This window comes from Pholis gunnellus (assembly GCF_910591455.1).
Source record: "Pholis gunnellus genome assembly, chromosome: 18".
Lineage (NCBI taxonomy): Eukaryota > Metazoa > Chordata > Actinopteri > Perciformes > Pholidae > Pholis > Pholis gunnellus.
Window position 1 is genome coordinate 17736226 of NC_136545.1, and position 18953 is coordinate 17755178.

Here is an 18953-nt window from a genome sequence, read left to right on the forward strand (position 1 = left end):
ACACTGTTTTTAAATATTCACTGCTACCTTAACTTTGTGAGGATCGCTGAAAGCTCTTCACAATAAGCCCCGCCTTCCTATTTTAAACATCAGGTCATCAGCGAGGGTCTGTGTGACGGTTTTTAGCGGCAAATAACTAGCTTGACTGCTGTCTTATAATATATAGAGTACATCACAAGCAAAGAAAATGGACAAACATGATCTGGTGTCATATGAAAGTTTATTGATATCATATTGAACACAGTAATCACCCCGTTTTCTTCTTGCGTTACAAAAACTGTGGTGCTGCCGGGTGCAGCATCAGCGATCTTCCTGTCAGTCTTGTGATTTGAAGCCCATTTCTTGTCGTAATCAACATTTGTGTAAATTCAGAGTTACCAGGCACCGTCTGTGTAAAGGTCAAGAGTCTCATACCAGCAGCACTGCATTAATGCAGCCATCGTTCTCTGGGTTATTTGTCACCTGGGCGTATTTACCTGGGAAGTAAAAGAAACATTTCAGTTACAACTTTATCACATTACTGTAGTGCATGTAAATCCACTGACCATTCACACAGATGAGCACTCACCCCAGATAACCTTTCCTCCTTGTGTAACCAGGCCCAGCTCGCTGACATTGACCTCGACGACGGTTCCCTTTGTGATGACTCCGAGAGCGGTGTAGAGGGGGGAGGAGGGGTTCTTCTTCACTCCGAGGATGGGGAGGCAGAACGTGGCCTTCAGCTCTGGATGCGTGACGTGAGCTTTCTTAAAACGCAAACCCTGAAGTAGAATAAAGAGAGGGAAGGTCATTTGGGAGTTAGGTACTTAATTCAACATTAAGCCTGAAGTATTGAGACGGGTAGCGTGTTTTAACGTAACAATACATTTCAATTGTACTGCAATCTTACCATGGGTCTGATGAAACGCTCATATTTGGGAGGTTTACGGGTGAAGCCGTCGCCGACAAAGCAAACTTTGGTGACCATTCTCTTCCAGGCTTTCTTTTGTCTCTTTCCAGTTTTGATGACTTTAAGCACTTCCATCTCTCCCTGTGCACGCACTTTTGGCAGGGGAACCTCCCATTTGCCCTTCGGAAAACAGAACAAAGTTGTGATTAGAAATCAGTTATGTTATTTCCACACATCTATATCGTTAGAATAGAACCATCGTAAAAGTGATGAGCTGACGAGTATATTTGATGTGGTACTTACAGCCTTCTCTTTCCTCTTCTGTTTGATCATGTTGGATAGCACCTTAGCGCGGGACTGTCCCTCTCTGTCTAACAGGTAGGCCGGCACGGCTCCCTCTGGGGTCTTATCATCGTTCTTCTGCTTGGTCTTCCTCTGTTCGTGCATTTTGAGGCTGCAAAGATACAAGTGAAAATTGTTTAGCTGTTCATTTGGAGTAGTTTCCATGGTTTGTTTGTAAAGACGTCCTGTATATACACTCACGTCTTCTTCATCTGGATCTTCTCTGAATGTCTCTGTTTGTGGTACAGTTTGGCCTTCAATCCAATCAGCTTCCTGGCTTTATGAGAGCGCGCGTGGACCTCACGGCTCTCCTTCTTCCTTTTCCTTTCATGGTGGTCCAGGCGGTAGCCATGCCGCTTGCGGGCTAACTCAATGTGCTCGTTCTGGGGCTACGAAAGGAAAATCAAACATCCACGTCAATTTAACTTCATTATGAACTGTAATAAATGCAAAGGGAGGAGCAGAAATCTACAGTTGAGTAAAAAGCTACTCAACCAAAAATGTGTTAATTGGCTAACACCTGGTATTAGATTGATCTTGCATGCTTCAATTCCCAAAACAATGTATGGCTCCAGCTTATCGAGTGTGATGATTTGATGCATTACTCTGTTTTATAATATTGTAAATGGAAGACATTTGGCTTGGAAACACAAGAAGTTGATTTCACTTTGGTCTTTGAGACATAGAAAGCCCCTTGAGGCACATTTGTGATATTGGGCTATTGACTTGATGTAATGGCACATTGATCAATAATGAACATAATTGTTGATTGCAGCCCTGAATCTATCTTTTGCTCGTTTATATAAGTGTAGAAACTCATGCCAACAACGTGAACAAAAACAATTAAGCTATATTATCACTTTAAACAAAACCAAATTCATTTAGATTTCATAATTAAATGCAAATCTTACGAACTATCAGTCAACATTAATGACATCTACAGTAGATACAACGTAAAGAATATTCACACGAAAGTTAACATAACGTTACTTCAAGGCTTTGACGTTACAATAAACTCCGTTCAGACACATACAATTTATAAAGCTAACCATATGGATGGTAAACAAGTAAACTAGCTTTCGTGCTCATACAACTACTTTTTCTACAGCATTTTTGTCAGTGGAGGACAACAGGTTTTAATATAAACACCATAAACACAGGGCAGCACTTCACCCTGCCACATGTGAACTAAAGCTAATGCTAGCACACCATGCTAACCTGTAGAAAAATGCCTGATTTAAGTTATATAATGCAATTAAAAACGATTGTCTTCTTACCATTTTGTGTTTAAGTAGTTACGTGTCGCAGAGAATGCGTCGCAGGTGGTAACAGTTGGTACAGACGCAGTATTTGGTGTTTTTTGCTTAGGCTGGGGTCGTTTCGGTGTTGTTATCCCCGTAGCCGATATTTAGAGGAAGTACGTCATCATGACGCAACGGGTTGTCCGTTCGTTTAATATGATCGGCATCCGCTTAAGAATTACTGTGACACTGAACCGTGTTAAAGACAAAGCAGGTATTTTTAAAAATAGAATTGTAATAAATAATTGACGCATAGCATTATGTACGTATATTAAACATTTTTACAACTTTTAATATGGACGGAACCGACTTGTTTTTGTTCCCGGAAAGGGTAGCACCACACGCTTGTTTCTAGGGATGTATTTTGTGGGCCGTACATTATGAAAGCATGACATTTAAGCACCTAATAGCATAGATTATGTTGTTTTGTAGGACACTTTGATGCTTTACTGTGATACAGTTTGAATTTATCTACTGGTTATAGCCATACGTTTCCCTCTTTTGTCCCTATTGTTATTGTGTGACATTGTCCTCTTTGACTGTTGCTCCACCATGGTTCGTCCAAAGCTCAGACTGATTCCGAAGAATAAGCTTGGAAGATAAGCAGTCATTAAAGATGCGTGTCACAGCCTGTCGGGCATTAAGCAGGATGGTTTGGGTAAGATATACTCTGCCAAGACAAGTGTTGACCGTGAAATATTATCTTAATATCATGTTGACTTCATAACAGGGTCGTTCTCATTCACAGGGAAGGTATTTATTAACCGCTGGGCTCCAGTGCTGCAGATGTAGAGTGAGCTGTCATGTAAATAGACATTACAGCTTCCTTCCAGGTACGTTGTTTTCATAAATAGAAAATGTGTTCAGATCCTTTTATATAAGTACAAGTACTAATAGCATGTTATGGTAATACTCCGCTACAAGTAAAAGGCATGCATTCAAAAAGTATGTAAATATCATCAGTAAAAGTGTTTTCTGCTATAGATGTACAATGTTCTTGTTCTTCATGTTTACTGTCATAGATGATGTCAAATCACTGAAGGCTGTGGCCAATCCTGATATATCCAAGTAAGTAAATGAAGTATACAGTCAGTTCTTTGAATGCTGTTTGGATTCAGCTCTGGGCTCTGTGTTAACTCGTGCACCGTGCACCGTTTCTGCAGAATCCGAAACATTGGCATTATGGCCCACATTGATGCAGGAAAGACAACCACCACAGAAAGGATGCTTTATTACTCTGGCTATACGAGAGCACTAGGAGGTGAGTAGGATGGTAAAAACAATGATGAGGACACAGTGGATTATTTATTACCCATGGACTTTATCACCTGCTTGTTTTTGTCTCTTTAATTTATTTCTGCTACTTTTGTTGCTTTCAGATGTGGACGATGGGGATACAGTCACAGATTTTATGGCTCAGGAGAGGGAGCGTGGCATCACCATACAGTCGGCAGCGGTCACATTTGATTGGAAAACTCATAGAATAAACCTCATAGACACCCCTGGTAGAAAATAACATCCTTGTGAGAATATCACATTGTAATGGAAATGAGAAGGAGCAGCCGCTCATGTGACTGTGTGTGTGTGTGTGTTTACAGGACATGTTGACTTCACTCTCGAGGTAGAGCGGGCGCTTCGTGTTCTCGATGGGGCTGTTGCAGTGTTTGATGCTTCTGCTGGTGTTGAGGTGAGCTCGCTGCTTTCAAACTGCTTCTTTTTTTTTCGTGTCCTGTAATTGGGCGCTCTTTGAACACGGTCGGTTCTGTTGCTTTAAAAACACCAACAGGCTCAGACTCTGACTGTGTGGAGACAAGCAGAGAAGCACCATGTTCCCTGTGTTTGTTTCCTGAATAAGATGGACAAGCCTGCAGCAAAGTGAGTGACCAAACAGTTCGGCCATACACAACCTTTTTTCTTATTTCTCAAAATGTAACTTTATTTAACTAGAAACTGTCTTTCATTTTCTTTCTTTCAGCCTAAGTTTTTCCATTGAGAGCATAAGACACAAGTTAAAAGCCAATCCAGTCCTCCTCCAGGTAGGCAACATGGCATTAAAGACAGTGATTTATAATGACTGTAAATTATTTAAGGAAATTATTAGATTAATATGCAAAACTGTGATCATAAGCAGTGGTGGCAGAAGTACTCAGATCTTTTACTTAAGTATTTACTTAATACCACAGTGTAAAAAGTCATGCATTCAAAATGCAAAATGTTTCTTATTAGCATAAGAATGTACTTAAAGTACCCAAAGTAAAAGTATTCATTATGCAGAATGTCCCATTTCTGAATTATATACATTATATTATTGGATGATATTTATTGAAACATGAATGGGTTCATCACTTGATCCCGCTGTTATAGGTGAAGATAACTTTGATTATTTGTTATACTGCTGCGTAGCTTAACCTGTAATGTAATATCAGAATTTATGAGTTCATTTATATTTTGTGTTAAAAATATAAATCTACAAAGTAACAAGTAACTAAAGTTATCAAAATTAAAAGAACAATATTTGCCTCCAAAATGTAGTGGAGTAGAAGTACAAGTGCCTCAAAATTGTATTTAAGTACTGTACAGTGCTTTAGTAAATATACTTAAATACATTGCACCACTCATTGTTAGTTCACTGATAAGTGGTTTACCACATGCAACAAGCAGGTTTATTAACATTAAGTCAAAATGTATATTTTATTACTGTATATATGTAATGATTGAATCAAAAAACAAGCTACACAAAGATAGAATACCTAAAACCTATCGGGATTATGTCACCATGTGATGTAGATGTCTCACGGAGAGCCATTGTGTTTCATAGATTCCTGTCGGCTGTGGCAAGAACTTCTCAGGTGTGGTTGACTTGTTAACCAACCAGAAGCTGACATGGAAGCTAAGATCTACGAGAGACGATGGACGAGTGTTTGAAAGCAAACCTCTTGACCGGTCGGACGAGCCGGAACTCCTGCAGGAGGTGAATGAGGCCAGGACAGCTTTAATTGAGCAGGTACATGTCGTAGTAATTACAACAATGTTTACTGTTCTAAATGTTCAAATGTTCCAGATTTCTTTCTCCGGTTTATGTTTCTGTTCTCTGATCACAGGTTGCTGATCTGGATGATGAATTTGCTGAACTGTTGCTGACTGATTTTAGTGAGAATTTCGATGCTGTTTCCTCAATCAAAGTAAGTGTTGCATTGTACCACAGTATAAGCCTATAAAGTGACACTGTTACTTGTGCATTCAGCAGTAAACGGTGCTAATGTGTCCCCAGCTACAGGAGGCTGTGCGGCGGGTGACTCTGGCCCGTAAAGGCGTCCCAGTACTCTGTGGGAGCTCTTTGAGAAACAAAGGTGTTCAGCCTCTTTTAGATGCCATCACCGCCTACCTGCCTGCCCCCAATGAACGGCACCATGACCTGGTGTGAGTGAATAACCGACTCAGACCTTAGCTGACGATTCCAGCACGATTGATGTCCAGCATTGGACTGCATTCCAATACTGTTTTTCAATGTTTCACATTATTTATTGCTTTTGTGCATTTTCCTTTTTTTTTAAATATTGAAACATCCACAGCTATGAGAAACTTAACTACAGGATATGATTTTTTTTTATTTTAGAGAGTAAAATACACGAATCAAAGAAGCAGTGAATGGAGATTAAGGCACTTGATGATCTCCTTTGCATTCATTATTTAAATGATGACTGTAAAAGCTTATTTACGGTGGCCCTGAGAGCTCACTGTGCTACAAATACAGAAAACAACCAAATACAGAAGCTAGCTGCAAGTAGCTCAGGCAACAATGGAAACTGTATGAGTCTGAAAATGTGCCAAACAGATTAACAAATATCTTCTCTCAGTAGACTGTCACAGTTTGTGTTCAATGGATGGAAGATGGATACACTTGAGCAAACACTAAAATCATGCTGGAATTGTCCTTTTAATGAATGTTCCATGCTTTTATGAGTATTTTTCTATGAAGCCTGTTGTCAGACAATAAGCTCTGTTCATCATCCTACAGGCGGTGGTACAAGGATGACTTGTGTGCTCTGGCCTTCAAGGTTCTCCATGACAAGCAGCGAGGTCCTCTGGTGTTCCTCAGGATTTACTCTGGTACTCTAAAAGCACAAACTGCGGTCCACAACATCAACAGGAACAGCATGTACGTAGCTTTGATTACAATACATTACAATTTTGACCAACATCTTTATGATGTGTCGCAACGTTTTTTGCATCATGTTGTGTGTAGTGAGAGGATGAGCAGGCTGCTGGTGCCGTTTGCTGATCAGCATGTCGAAATCCCTTCCATGACAGCGGGAAACATCGCTCTGACTGTCGGACTGAAGCAGGTAGAGCATCGTACACACATGATATTCTCTATGCGCTATTTTGAAGATTTTCCCATCAAAAAGGTTATTTATGTTTCCCACATTAGACAGTCACAGGGGACACTATCGTCTTATCGAAGGCTTCAGCAGCAGCTGCAGCCCGCCGAGCCCAAAACGACGGCGGGACAGGGAAGAGGCAAGGGGAACATGCCAGCGTGGTCCTTTCAGGGGTGGAGGTCCCTGATCCCGTCTTCTTCTGCACCATAGAACCGCCCACCATGGCCAAACAGGCTGGTCAGTGACAGTGATTATAGTTTTGCTTCACATGCTCCAGCAAGCTTGTAGTCACTAACACATTGTTGTTGTTTTCTTCCCTGAAAGATCTTGAGAATGCACTGAATTGCCTCCAGAGAGAAGACCCCAGTCTTAAAGTCAGGGTTGACCCTGACTCTGGCCAGGTAAGGCCATCATTGTATTAAACAGGAGTTTGTTTAGTAAGAGCAGCTTCCACAAGTCAACTAATTGTCTCCATCCTCAGACCATTTTGTGTGGGATGGGAGAGCTGCACATCGAGATCGTCCACGATCGAATCAGAAGAGAGTATGGCATTGAGACTCACCTTGGGCCGCTACAGGTGGCTTACAGGGAGTCTATTCTCCACGAGGTCTCTACTACAGGTACAACGAACAATCATTTCTTCATCGGTGCGTTAGATATTTTGTGTCAGCGACATACTGTACTTGACACAATTTTGGTTTCTGTATAAATTTTCCTACCAAAATGATGATGTAGATACGCTGGACCGTACTGTCGGGGAGAGACGACATGTTGTGACAGCGGAGCTGGCCGTCACACCCCTTGACATCGCCGCTACGGGGGGTTCATGTGAATTAGCTTTCGCAGAGGAATTGGGGGAGCAGCTATCACCAGAAATGAAGGAGGCAGTGGAGAATGGAGTACACAGCTCATATCTTCAAGGTATCATTGAACAAAACTCACTTCCCCTCTTGCAAACTACTGTGCCCTTTTTGTATTATTGCAAATTCTTTTCAATGCTTGCTTCCACCTTCAGGTCCATTGCTAGGATATCCTTTACAGGGTGTAGCTACATTGATCCAAAGTGTCACCATGGAGCCAGGAACATCTCCTGCCATGGTGTCTGCTTGTGTGTCCCGCTGCATGCTGAAGGTAAACCTTTATGGGTTCCTGCATCATAACTGAAAAGTACAAGATGATCAATAGATAAAGAGGCAGTTCTGTTTCTGTGGACGTAGGCCCTGAGGCTAGCAGGAGGTCAGCTCCTGGAGCCAGTGATGTCCCTGGAGGTGACTGTCGGGGAGGAACGCCTTGGCTCTGTGTTGGGGGACTTGGCCCAAAGACGAGGGACCGTCCGAGACATCCAGAGTCGACACGACGACAAGGTGCTGCTCGCAACTGTGCCCCTGGCTGAGATGATGGTGAGAGGACGTACAATTCGAACATTTTGTCTGTAGTTTTTGGTTTAATTGGCCACCCTGACAATGGTTTACTATTCATACCCGTTTCTTTCAACAGGGCTATTCCACCATCCTGCGAACAATAACATCTGGCAATGCCACCTTCTCCCTGGCGGTGGACTCTTATGAGGCCATGAACCAGCAGGACCAGAACACCCTCCTTAAAAGAATCGGTGGTCTGATGTGACCCCCGGTTCTCATCCATGTGAAGCTGTTCAGTAATGGGACCAATGGCCTTCTGAGACAGAGGCATGGCTAGTACCAAAACAGAGGTTTCCAGGACTTGCAGTAAATGTCAGTAAAATGCTGTTTATAGTGTGAATACTCACTGCAGGAAAGAGCACAAAACAAATGGTGTATAATGTTCTTAGCTGGATGCAAAATAAATTGAAGCTAAATATTTCATAATGTTATTTTTTACTTTTTTTTCAGAAGAATCTTTCATTTAACTGTCATAGAAATTCACAAATATGTTTAAAAGTAATTGCAGTTTTCTTCAAAAACATATTTGGATGTAACATTTTTTTCATCTTGCTATGACTTTTTAATGATCTTTTTCGACATATGACTTTTTTAATATCTTTTATGACACAATATACTATGACTTTTTCTTTTACATATTAAAATCTCATTCCCATACCGGGAGCTGAACCCGGGCTGCCTGAGTGAAACCCAGGAATCCTGACCGCTAAGGTCTCACTTTTTGAGAAAAAGATCATAAAAAAGTGATATAGTATGTCGACAAAAAAAATAATATAGTATGTGGAAAAAGATCATAAATGTGTCCCAAAAGAAAGGTCCAATATGGTCTAGCGGTCAGGATTCCTGGTTTTCACCCAGGCGGCCCGGGTTCGATTCCCGGTATGGGAATGAAATTTATGTCAAAAGAGTCATAATATAGTGCGTCTTAAAAGTCATAGTATAGCCCGTTTAAAAGGTCATAGTTTAGCATGTTGTAAAAAGTCATGGTATCGTAACATCAAAAAAGTCATATCAACATGGAACCAGGAAAATATCTTGCCATGGTGACCGCCTGTGTGTCCCACTGCATGCTGAATATAAGGTGCTGGGGGACTTGGCTTAAAGACGAGGGACTGTCCGAGACATCCAGAGTCGTCCTGATGACAAGGCGCTGCTAGCAACTGTGCCCCTGACTGAGATGATGAGCTGAAATGCAATAGAAAAATCTGACATCCAGCAACGCCACCTTCTCCTTGGAGTTGGACCCCGATGAGGCTATGAAACCCCAGAAACAGAATACCGTCCTTAAAATAAACGATGTGAAACGGTTCAGTAATGGGACCAACAGCCTTCTGAGACAGATCATGTCCAGTACCCAAACACAATTTACCAGGAATTACAGTAAATATCAGATTCAGTAAGTAAAAGGATATTTTTTATATTAGTACCAACTGCAGGAACGAGGACAATACAAATTGTGAACCATGTTCTTAGCTGATGGAAAATAAATTGTAACAAGAGACTCGCAGCTAAAATGTCAACATTTTATTCATAATCAAACGTTCATAAAAAACAAAGAGTGCATTCATAAATTCAACAGCTTTATGACATTAGATGTGATCAAGAGTTGTGTAGAGCAGATTTTTGAAGAGATTTTTTTTTTCTAAGAGCACAAGTACAGTACAGTACAGTGACATTGCCACAAAGGCAGTATGGCATTTGATTCTTCAGTTTAAAATACAAGCATTGGGTTGATTGTATATGAATTCGCTTCCCTTTCCGTTGTCTGTTCCCATGGCCAGCCTTTCAGTTGTTTTCAGATACCTCTGTACTCTTGGGGACAGTAGCTGGAAAACAGTGGCTCAGCTGGGATCCCACGCCTTAGATAGGAAAAGATAGTTCAGATTATTAATACATTTATATTAAATTAGTAGCATTTCACAAGAGTGTGTCTGTTAGATGATTAGGCAGAAACTGGTACTTATGGAATTGATCCCCTTGCTTTGGCGAGATGTTTAAAGTAATTTTCATATGGAACCATTTCTTCTTTATTTCAGTGACACTTCCGGACATATAGAGCAGCATATGTAGCCAATATAGTATTATTGGGGGGGAAATAGTCAAATTTACAATTTTCATAAACGCACAGTTAGCATTCATCATGTTAACGCTGGTCATATCACAGTTATCTGAAGTTAGTAGCGTTTGCTGAATCTGGCGTGGCGGAAAAAAGGAAATGAAAGTTAAGATAAGGATACGAGCATGAGTCCAAATGTGAGTTATGTTGCTGATTTAACAGATTAGAGCTCAAAGAGGCGACAAGGTCTTTCAATGTATGGAAAGGGCCTTAAAATGTATTAAGTTTAACCTCAGAATTCCTCGTTATCGTTCCTGGTAATTATTTGTCTGTCCCCCGTACAGCGGGACGCCCTTAAGTTAAGAGTCCTGCATTCATATTGAGACCCACCTGAATCCATAGCTATACTGACGTAGATGTGAATAGCACAAACAGACTATACTTACGCCACCATGCGACAGCGGTGCACAGACAGTCTGTTGAAGGCATCATTGAGGTCCGTCACATCCACGGCGCTCCACAGACGCTCTGCCACAGCGCTGGCACGAGGCCTGGAAATAACAGAAGACAAAACGATAAGAAAAAGATCAGTCTACGGTCGTTTTATGTGTCACGGATCACAATGCATTCATTTTCTGAAAATATTTCGTCACGAAAACAACATACCAGAGTCTGGGTGTCAGGTTGGTGGCGTCCACATACTCCCCCCACAAACAAGCTTCTCCACCAATCACAAGCTTCTTTTGTTCTTCAGTTCCTGTTTTGAAATGTCACATTTAATGAGAACAGGCAGCCCAAGCAACATCCAGGGAATCTAAAACTCCACTGGACTAGAAAGTATAATTGTAATTAAATGAAGTATTTAATTTCAATTTATCAGTGATTTTCTGAAAGCTAAATATTGAAATATTTTCCCTCTGTTCATTCAACAGGCTTACACATATTAGCACAGGAGTGACAAACAACTTCATGACATTTCAGATACGTGCCAAGAGTCAAACAATACATAATAATAAAATCTGAGTCAGACCAACAACAGAACAATAAAACAATGACGTGAGTGAGGTAACACCCGTAATTATAATACTGGAAAAAAGCACTGTTGCATGAACAGAAAATGACCAGTCATAATGGGCAGGGGGGTAAAAGTCTTGCCAATTGAATCAATCATGCAGACACAAACCCTTGAAATCCTGCGGGTCGGCCTTGTAATGGCCCTGCCAGTCCTGGCCGTAGGAGATACGGTTCAGGTACCAGGGAGTGGACAGCAGGGTCTGGAACCCTGATGATGTAACTTTTGCCATCTCACTCTGGTATTGCTCCTTGTTTCCTTTCCAAACGTGGATAAGTGTGTCTGGTCTCAGCTACACAGCACACATGCACACAAGTATCAGTACCAGCAAGACGAAGAAGATAAAAAAACGGAGTGCAGGGACGAAGACGAAAATGTCCGAGCCGTGTATTGTTTCAAGTCCATTTAAGACATTTGTGTTTTGGGATTTTACTTCTGCTTAGACTATTTGCAGACCATGATGTCACATAATGTTTAAGTGTCTGAAAATAAAAGGTTCAGTCCACTCTCGTCTTTGTCCCCGTATGTTGGATTTGAACCCAGGACCTTCTCACCATGCCGCATTGTTCACTCATTAGTTTATCGGGTCATTGTTTCAAATACACCAGGATTGTTCCTCCACAGCAGTGAACTACATGTGAAACCATCAACCCCCTGCCCCGTCATTCACTTCATGTCTGTCTCTGACTCGCTCTCCTTGTCACAACTGTGCAGTTTTCAAGCGTAAGCCTGTTGAACAAAATCCACAATTCTTTTTTTTTTTGCCTCAATTGACCATGTCCAAATTAAATCATCTTTGCATAAAAAAAAAACTGACCGTTGAAGCTGAGCGGCTCAACCTTGTAGTACTTCTGCCAGTCCTGTGCGTAGCTAATGTAATCTAGGTACCACGGGGCGGAGAGGATGGTGGTGTAGCCTGCTGCCGTGACCTTGCTCATCTCATCATTAGCCCCGCCGCCGATCCACACATGTACTACCGTGTCTGGCTTTAACTGAAAACAGTTACAGACCAAGCTACTGTGTTTAGGGTAGATAATACATGATGTTGTTGGTTTTGGTTAAAAGGAATAGTTTGACATTTTGGGAAATGCATTTATTCACTTTTTTTCAGCCGAGTGTTCGATGATGAGATGAATGCTCTCATGTCTGTATGCTAAATATGAAGCTACCATAAGAAGCTAGTTAGCTTAGCTTAACAAGAAGCTTATTTCTCAAAATGTCAAAAAAAAACACAAATTGGTGATCAAGTATTTATCAGTCAAACCAAAATCTTGGTCTAGTCTGTAGAAATGCACAGATTTATTTTTAAAGTTGCCAATTCCATTTTCTTTCTTTCGAAAAACTATAATCGTCAGCATACACAAACATTTTTCTAATTTTTCTTTTGGGGAAAATTCAACTGTGTGTTCATAAATATCAGCTAAGAACCAGATAACATGATTGTATACTGTGTATGTAGGGCGATCATAGAGAGTCAACTCGCCTATTTATAATCTAAAACGATGTCGATATTTATACACAACCATTTAGGAATCCGTCACCGGCCGATCGATCTGTGCATCTCTACCGGTTAGTATATGAAAGGCCATCATTATTATCTCCAACATGTAAATGAGGCTTCAGTTACCTTGACACCATTGTCAAACACCTCCTGCCAGATCATGTAGCCCTTCTGGGTTGTGGCGACGATATTCAAGAGTCTATGAGATCGAAAAAAGGCACAAAATAAAGAATAAATCGAATTCTTTGTCATTTCAATAAGGAATGGAACTTAGCAAACGTGACATTCTCTGATAACCAGTTTATTGTTAAACAAGCAAAATACTTCAGAATAAAATGAGCAACACACTTTTGAATATAGAATGATTCCAGTTTGCTGAAGTCTTGTCCGAAACCTTGTTGAGCCATAAACTTCTGAATGTCCGGGTTGGACTTCCTGCACGATGATTAAAAAAAAGAAAAAGAGCAGCCAAATATGAACTGCTGTCTGATCTTTGATGCTGACGAGAAGTTTTTGTTGGCATCGTGTACTCGGTCTCACTCACCAACAGCTGAAGTCCACCTCGTCACCTCCCAGGTGGATGTAGGCGTCGGGGAACACGGTGCTGATCTCCTTGAAGAACTGGCTCATGAAGTCATACGTGGTGTTCAGGATGGGGTTCACTGGTCCGAAGGAGCCAGAGGGTTTGGAGCCAGAGTAACAGGGCGTGAGCAGATCTTTCTGGCCTGAGGAGAAAAAAAAAAGAAGATTTTTTTAAGCTTTTAGATATAAAGTATCCTTGCTGAATGCATCCAAGTAGTTTTTTGATGAAAACATCCGACATCTTAATCAAGAAGACGTAATAAAATGGTGGTGAAAATACAGAAAACTCACCTTTGCCCCAAGACTGTGTGTGTCCTGGAGTGTCAAACTCCGGGATAACACGAATGCCTCGCAGACGGCCAAACTCAATCACCATCTTCACGTCAGCGGGTGTATACACATGTGTGTACGGGTGGTAAGCTCCCTGTGAACATTTTTAATGAATTGTGAAAAATAGTAGTCTTGATATGAAAAAAACTCGACTTTTGTCTTTGCTGAGATTTAACACCGATAGTCTGTCTGACCTGCTGGCTCAGCTGTGGGAACGTTCGGCTCAGGTATGGGAAGGATGGATCATCCACGATGTGCCAGTGGAAAACATTGAATTTGTTCATTGCCATTGTTTCCTGTAAAAAAAAAAAAAGAAAAAGTTAAAATAAAGCAGTGAATAAAATTCAAAAAGGAGAAACCAAAAACAAAATGATCTTATTGACGTACCAGATTAGCCAAGAGGACTTTAATGGGCAGGAAATGCCGAGAGCTGTCCAGTAAGATGCCTCGATGTGCAAATCTGGGGAAGTCACTGATTGTTGTCGAATTGATGCTTTTCTGAAAAGACGCAAAGTGGAAATCAGCCTAAAAAGTGCCTAAACCTGGCTCACATGCAGTTGACCCTTGATAGAAAATAATAAAAAAAGGTGTATAAGAGTCTTATTGTCCTTCACTTACAGCTCCATATTCATCTTCATACACCAACTGGCTGAACGTTTCCAGACCTGAAAGCGATGCCACAAAAAATAAAAACACATTGTTCGTAATCATCAGTTTTTATGATACCATAAAATGTAGTTGCTGTCATTTGAAAACACACCCTAGATATGTGAGCAAAGTTCCACAGTAACAGAAACACATTGTCGTTTTGTGTTGCAGGGAGTGACGCCAAAACAACAGCTTTTGATTGCACATAATACATAAACATGGAGTGATGTTTACACAAACTAACATATTCAAACTAAATAATCAACTGCAGTTGTGATGATTGATTAATCAGCTTCACATTTTGGGAAATATACTTAATTGGGTTCTGGCTGAGAGTCCGATGAGAAGATCGATACCACTCATATGTCTGCTGTTAAATATGAATATATTTCACAAAATAATGAAATATGCCTTTAAGCTATTTATCAAGCACAAATGTCCAAAACTATCCGTTTCCAGCTTCTTGGATTTTCAGCTTTTCTCTGTTTTTAAGTTTATTGTACATTGAATATCTTTGGGTTCTGGGCCAGAGAAGCATGTTTTCTAGTTACTTTACTTTTAAAGTTACTTTTTTAGTTACTTTACTTTTTTAGTTACTTTTTTAGTTACTTTACTTTTAAAGTTACTTTTTTAGTTACGTTACTTTTTTAGTTACTTTACTTTTTTAGTTACTTTTAAAGTTACTTTACTTTTAAAGTTACTTTTTTAGTTACTTTACTTTTTTAGTTACTTTACTTTTAAAGTTACTTTTTTAGTTACTTTACTTTTTTAGTTACTTTTTTAGTTACTTTACTTTTTTAGTTACTTTTAAAGTTACTTTACTTTTAAAGTTACTTTTTTAGTTACTTTACTTTTAAAGTTACTTTTTTAGTTACTTTACTTTTTTAGTTACTTTTTTAGTTACTTTACTTTTAAAGTTACTTTTTTAGTTACTTTACTTTTTTAGTTACTTTTTCAGTTACTTTACTTTTAAAGTTACTTTTTTAGTTACTTTACTTTTAAAGTTACTTTTTTAGTTACTTTACTTTTTTAGTTACTTTTAAAGTTACTTTACTTTTAAAGTTACTTTTTTAGTTACTTTACTTTTAAAGTTACTTTTTTAGTTACTTTATTTTTATTTGAAAAACTCTTATTCCGTATCCCTGTAGTGTTGATTCAGAGTAAGCACTGCATTAATTACAACACCTTGCACATTTGGAAAACCAAAACTACACATATCTTTAATTTCAACCAACATATAAACAGCATGTTAAAATCATTACTTTGGGCTCTGAGGAATTGCAATGTTGGAAATTCTGATACACTGATTAATTGATAGAGGAAATAACTGTTGGCTGCAGCCCTAATGCAGAGTTTGGTGCTATAATGGGCATAAAGAAATCCTACCATGCAAGGCTCCCCAGACCTTCGGCGCTTTCAAGACAGCATACGGCTGATCCACCGTCAGCTCATCTGTGGACACAAACAGTTGTGTATTTCATTTGCATAGTCAGTGCTGACAAAGCTTGGATGGGGGTTATTATGATACTTACGTCATGTTCTTAAATACTCAGGGGGGCTTTAAACATTTGGTCTACATTGAACGTGTTAATCCTAGTACCTACCGACCAGGAAATCTCTAACTCCACCGGTAAGTCCTAAGTATACATCCTGTCTCTGGTTGTTAGTACGAAGAATCAGATAGATGTGCCGATGTCAAAGTATTCAGATCATTTACTTTAAGTAAAAGTATCAATACAAAAAATTTAAAAATACTCTGTTAGAAGTAAAAGGTCTGCTTTCAATGAAGACTTAAACTGTTGTAAATTAAATTTGAGTTTAACAATGTAAGAAGTTTAGAATGGAAATGTCACTTTTGTGAAATTGCAAACAATCAGACATGTTTCAAATGTTTTTGTCCTGTAGAATCAACATTTCAAAAGTTGAAATGTAGTAAAGAAGGGGTATGGAATAACACCTTAAAATCATACAGCACTGGAGTAAATGGGCTTGCTTGTTGGTTTGCGCCACCACTGCAAAGTATAAAGTAGAATGTTGTTTTTCACACTGCATACTGTTATCTGCAGGGGCCTGCAGATAACAGTATGCAACTTCCATTGCTGCAAAAGCAATGGTGGAGGAAGTATTCAGATCAATAACTCAAGAAAAAGTAGCAATACTGCAATATAAAAATACTCCATCACAAGTAAAACTACTGCTGTGAAAACATCAGTTAAGTAAAAGTATGTAGGCAGTATTGGCTAAATGTAAAGTATCAAAAATGAAAGTACTTGTAAATGCAGAAATATGACGTCAATGAGGAAGAGAAGAGACTCACATGACTCGTCCGATGAAACACTTGGATAACCGTCACATTCAGAGTCAGGTGATGTGATCCACACCTGCAGCTCCAGCAGCACAGCGGGGCCTGTCGGCCTGCTTTTACTCAGCTCCTGCCATTTAGCGCTCCCAAACACGTACTTGTAATACCTGTTGAGGGAGCCGGTGAATGGGAGGACGGGTTATTTTGTCTGTCATGCGGTTAGGGGGTCCCTGAATGCAACACGGCGCTTTATACTCACTCACAATAAACAAGAGAACTCGACCTAAACTTCTTACCTCTTGTACGCGGTCTGCAGGAGGCTGCAGCCCGGCCCAGCGGATGACTCTTTGGCGTCGGATATTTTGAAGCTGGCGCTGGACAACTTGAATGAAACATCTGAGATTTTCACTTTCTGCGGCAGAGGCCACAGGGCTCCGTACTTTGACGCCCCAACAACGCGCTCAGCCTCGGCCTCTTCCTCGAATTGGTCAACGTAGTTGTGCTGCTGCCCCTGTGAGAAGCCGAGGGCCAGCAACACCAGTGTGAGCTTCAGAGAAGTGATCATTTTGGTGACAGGCAGCAGAATCACGGGACTGACGATCACAACATAGAGGTATATGCAGGGAACTGGGCGGGACTTGTCATGCGGAAGTAGATTGTGCAAAGATTTAAAGGGGAAACACAACCCCGACTGCCTTGAAAACTTCAAATAGTTCCTCATTCATTATTAAAAATGAGGATGCAAGGCAACAACAAAGAATACATCTTAAGTTATACATACATCATTATTATAGCATCTAATTGATGCACGCGCAATTTAAGATTATGGTGTCATTTAGTTTTTATCTTGCTGTTATATGTTGGAGATAAGTAAGTAAAGAAATAAATGCTCTGTTGCACAATTCACGCATAAAATGCAACACAAAGGTGTGGAAGCCCATTTCTACCACTGTGATGAAAGAATAAAGATCTGTAAGTCATTATAATGAGAAACTTTCTCAAAATGATGACTTAGTATCTATTTAGTATGAGATAGTAAGTCATAATTATGAGAAAGTTTCTCATTATAATGACTTACAGGATCTTTATTTCTTTCATCACATTGACACAAATGGGCTTTCATAACAAAGTGCTTTACATAAAAGCGAACATAAAAAAGGATATATATGTGGTAGATTAAAACATTAAAGACGCGTTGAACAGTTTAATGTCTTTCTTCTTCCGTACTTCAAAAAGTAGATTACAATTGTGCTCGACCCGTTTCTCAAGGTGTAGAGTGGTATGTGGTTTACAGTAAAAGCTCATGACAGGACAAACCAGAGAGAGAGAGAGAGAGAGAGAGAGAGAGAGAGAGAGAGAGAGAGAGAGAGAGAGCGAGAGAGAGAGAGCTGTTACTTTGTGCAACTAGCAAACCTTAACCTTTACTTTAATATAGCATGTGTTTACTCACTCTTCATTTGAGTTGACATGAGATAAATAAAAGCTGAAACAATAAACAGACACAAACTTAACTTAACTTCAAACCTCAATACAATAAATATGTGTTGTTTGCCAATTTTTTTATTATTTCTAAAGTACTCTAAATCTTACAAATACACATTCTCATGATGGCTTTCCGGATCTGTTGACACTGTGACAATCAACTTCACTCCCAGGAATAGTATTGTCCACTAGGTGTCGCTGGTGTCATATGTATGGAGCATTTACTGCCCTAAAGATGTTTTTCTGCACACCACTATATCAATCATTTATCAACAGTCTGTAAAATAAATGCTAAATAAAAAGAATTTCCCATCCCAAATTAGTCTGATTTGAATTTATCTTATTAAAATTCTAAAAGGTTTGTCCATAAGAGGTCTAACAGGGATTTAGACCAGAGGTCTAATTGACCCCAAACCTTAGTCGACTATGTAGCATAAAATACATTTCATTATATGTGAATGAACCTTGAGCAAAAAGAATGAACATATATTTGTTCATGCATTGCCTGTATTTGTATTTTGTCACCTTCAAACTTGCAAGTATTAAAGCAAAGATTGATTTAGCAGATGTTGTTATTTTCACACAGACAGCAGCCGGTCTTTGAGAGCCCAAACAACGAGGAAGTAAAGTCAATGTCAACCACAC

At 39.8% G+C, this 18953-nt stretch overlaps 3 protein-coding genes across 4 annotated transcripts; 1 reads left to right on the plus strand and 2 right to left on the minus strand.

Moving 5' to 3' along the window:
* Positions 1–203: 203 nt before the first annotated feature.
* nsa2 (NSA2 ribosome biogenesis homolog) lies at positions 204–2645 on the minus strand. Its single transcript, XM_079179080.1, has 6 exons — positions 2509–2645; positions 1433–1620; positions 1193–1343; positions 890–1069; positions 569–761; positions 204–476 (listed from the first exon to the last, which is right to left on the minus strand). The coding sequence occupies exons 1-6, from the start codon at positions 2509–2511 to the stop codon at positions 409–411; spliced, it is 783 nt and encodes a 260-aa protein (XP_079035206.1). The 5' UTR covers positions 2512–2645; the 3' UTR covers positions 204–408.
* A 457-nt stretch (positions 2646–3102) lies between these two features.
* gfm2 (GTP dependent ribosome recycling factor mitochondrial 2) lies at positions 3103–8707 on the plus strand. The gene is made up of 20 exons (XM_079179444.1): positions 3103–3190; positions 3281–3365; positions 3555–3600; positions 3696–3793; positions 3912–4037; positions 4131–4219; positions 4319–4407; positions 4508–4568; positions 5351–5536; positions 5634–5714; positions 5804–5952; positions 6551–6691; positions 6779–6878; positions 6965–7151; positions 7239–7315; positions 7396–7534; positions 7650–7835; positions 7930–8045; positions 8132–8314; positions 8412–8707. The coding sequence occupies exons 1-20, from the start codon at positions 3149–3151 to the stop codon at positions 8538–8540; spliced, it is 2310 nt and encodes a 769-aa protein (XP_079035570.1). The 5' UTR covers positions 3103–3148; the 3' UTR covers positions 8541–8707.
* Positions 8708–9844: 1137 nt separating this feature from the next.
* Positions 9845–17397, minus strand: hexb (hexosaminidase B (beta polypeptide)). 2 transcript variants are annotated; one of them, XM_079179568.1, is made up of 14 exons: positions 17123–17397; positions 16842–16993; positions 15911–15976; positions 14495–14541; positions 14264–14374; positions 14071–14172; positions 13838–13970; positions 13509–13689; positions 13313–13399; positions 13091–13163; positions 11575–11755; positions 11058–11148; positions 10838–10942; positions 9845–10194 (listed from the first exon to the last, which is right to left on the minus strand). In XM_079179568.1, the coding sequence occupies exons 1-14, from the start codon at positions 17389–17391 to the stop codon at positions 10131–10133; spliced, it is 1662 nt and encodes a 553-aa protein (XP_079035694.1). In that variant the 5' UTR covers positions 17392–17397; the 3' UTR covers positions 9845–10130. The 2 variants fall into 2 exon arrangements, with proteins under 2 accessions (XP_079035694.1, XP_079035695.1); XM_079179569.1 differs by lacking the exon at positions 11575–11755 and adding an exon at positions 12281–12455.
* Between the last annotated feature and the right edge of the window lie 1556 nt (positions 17398–18953).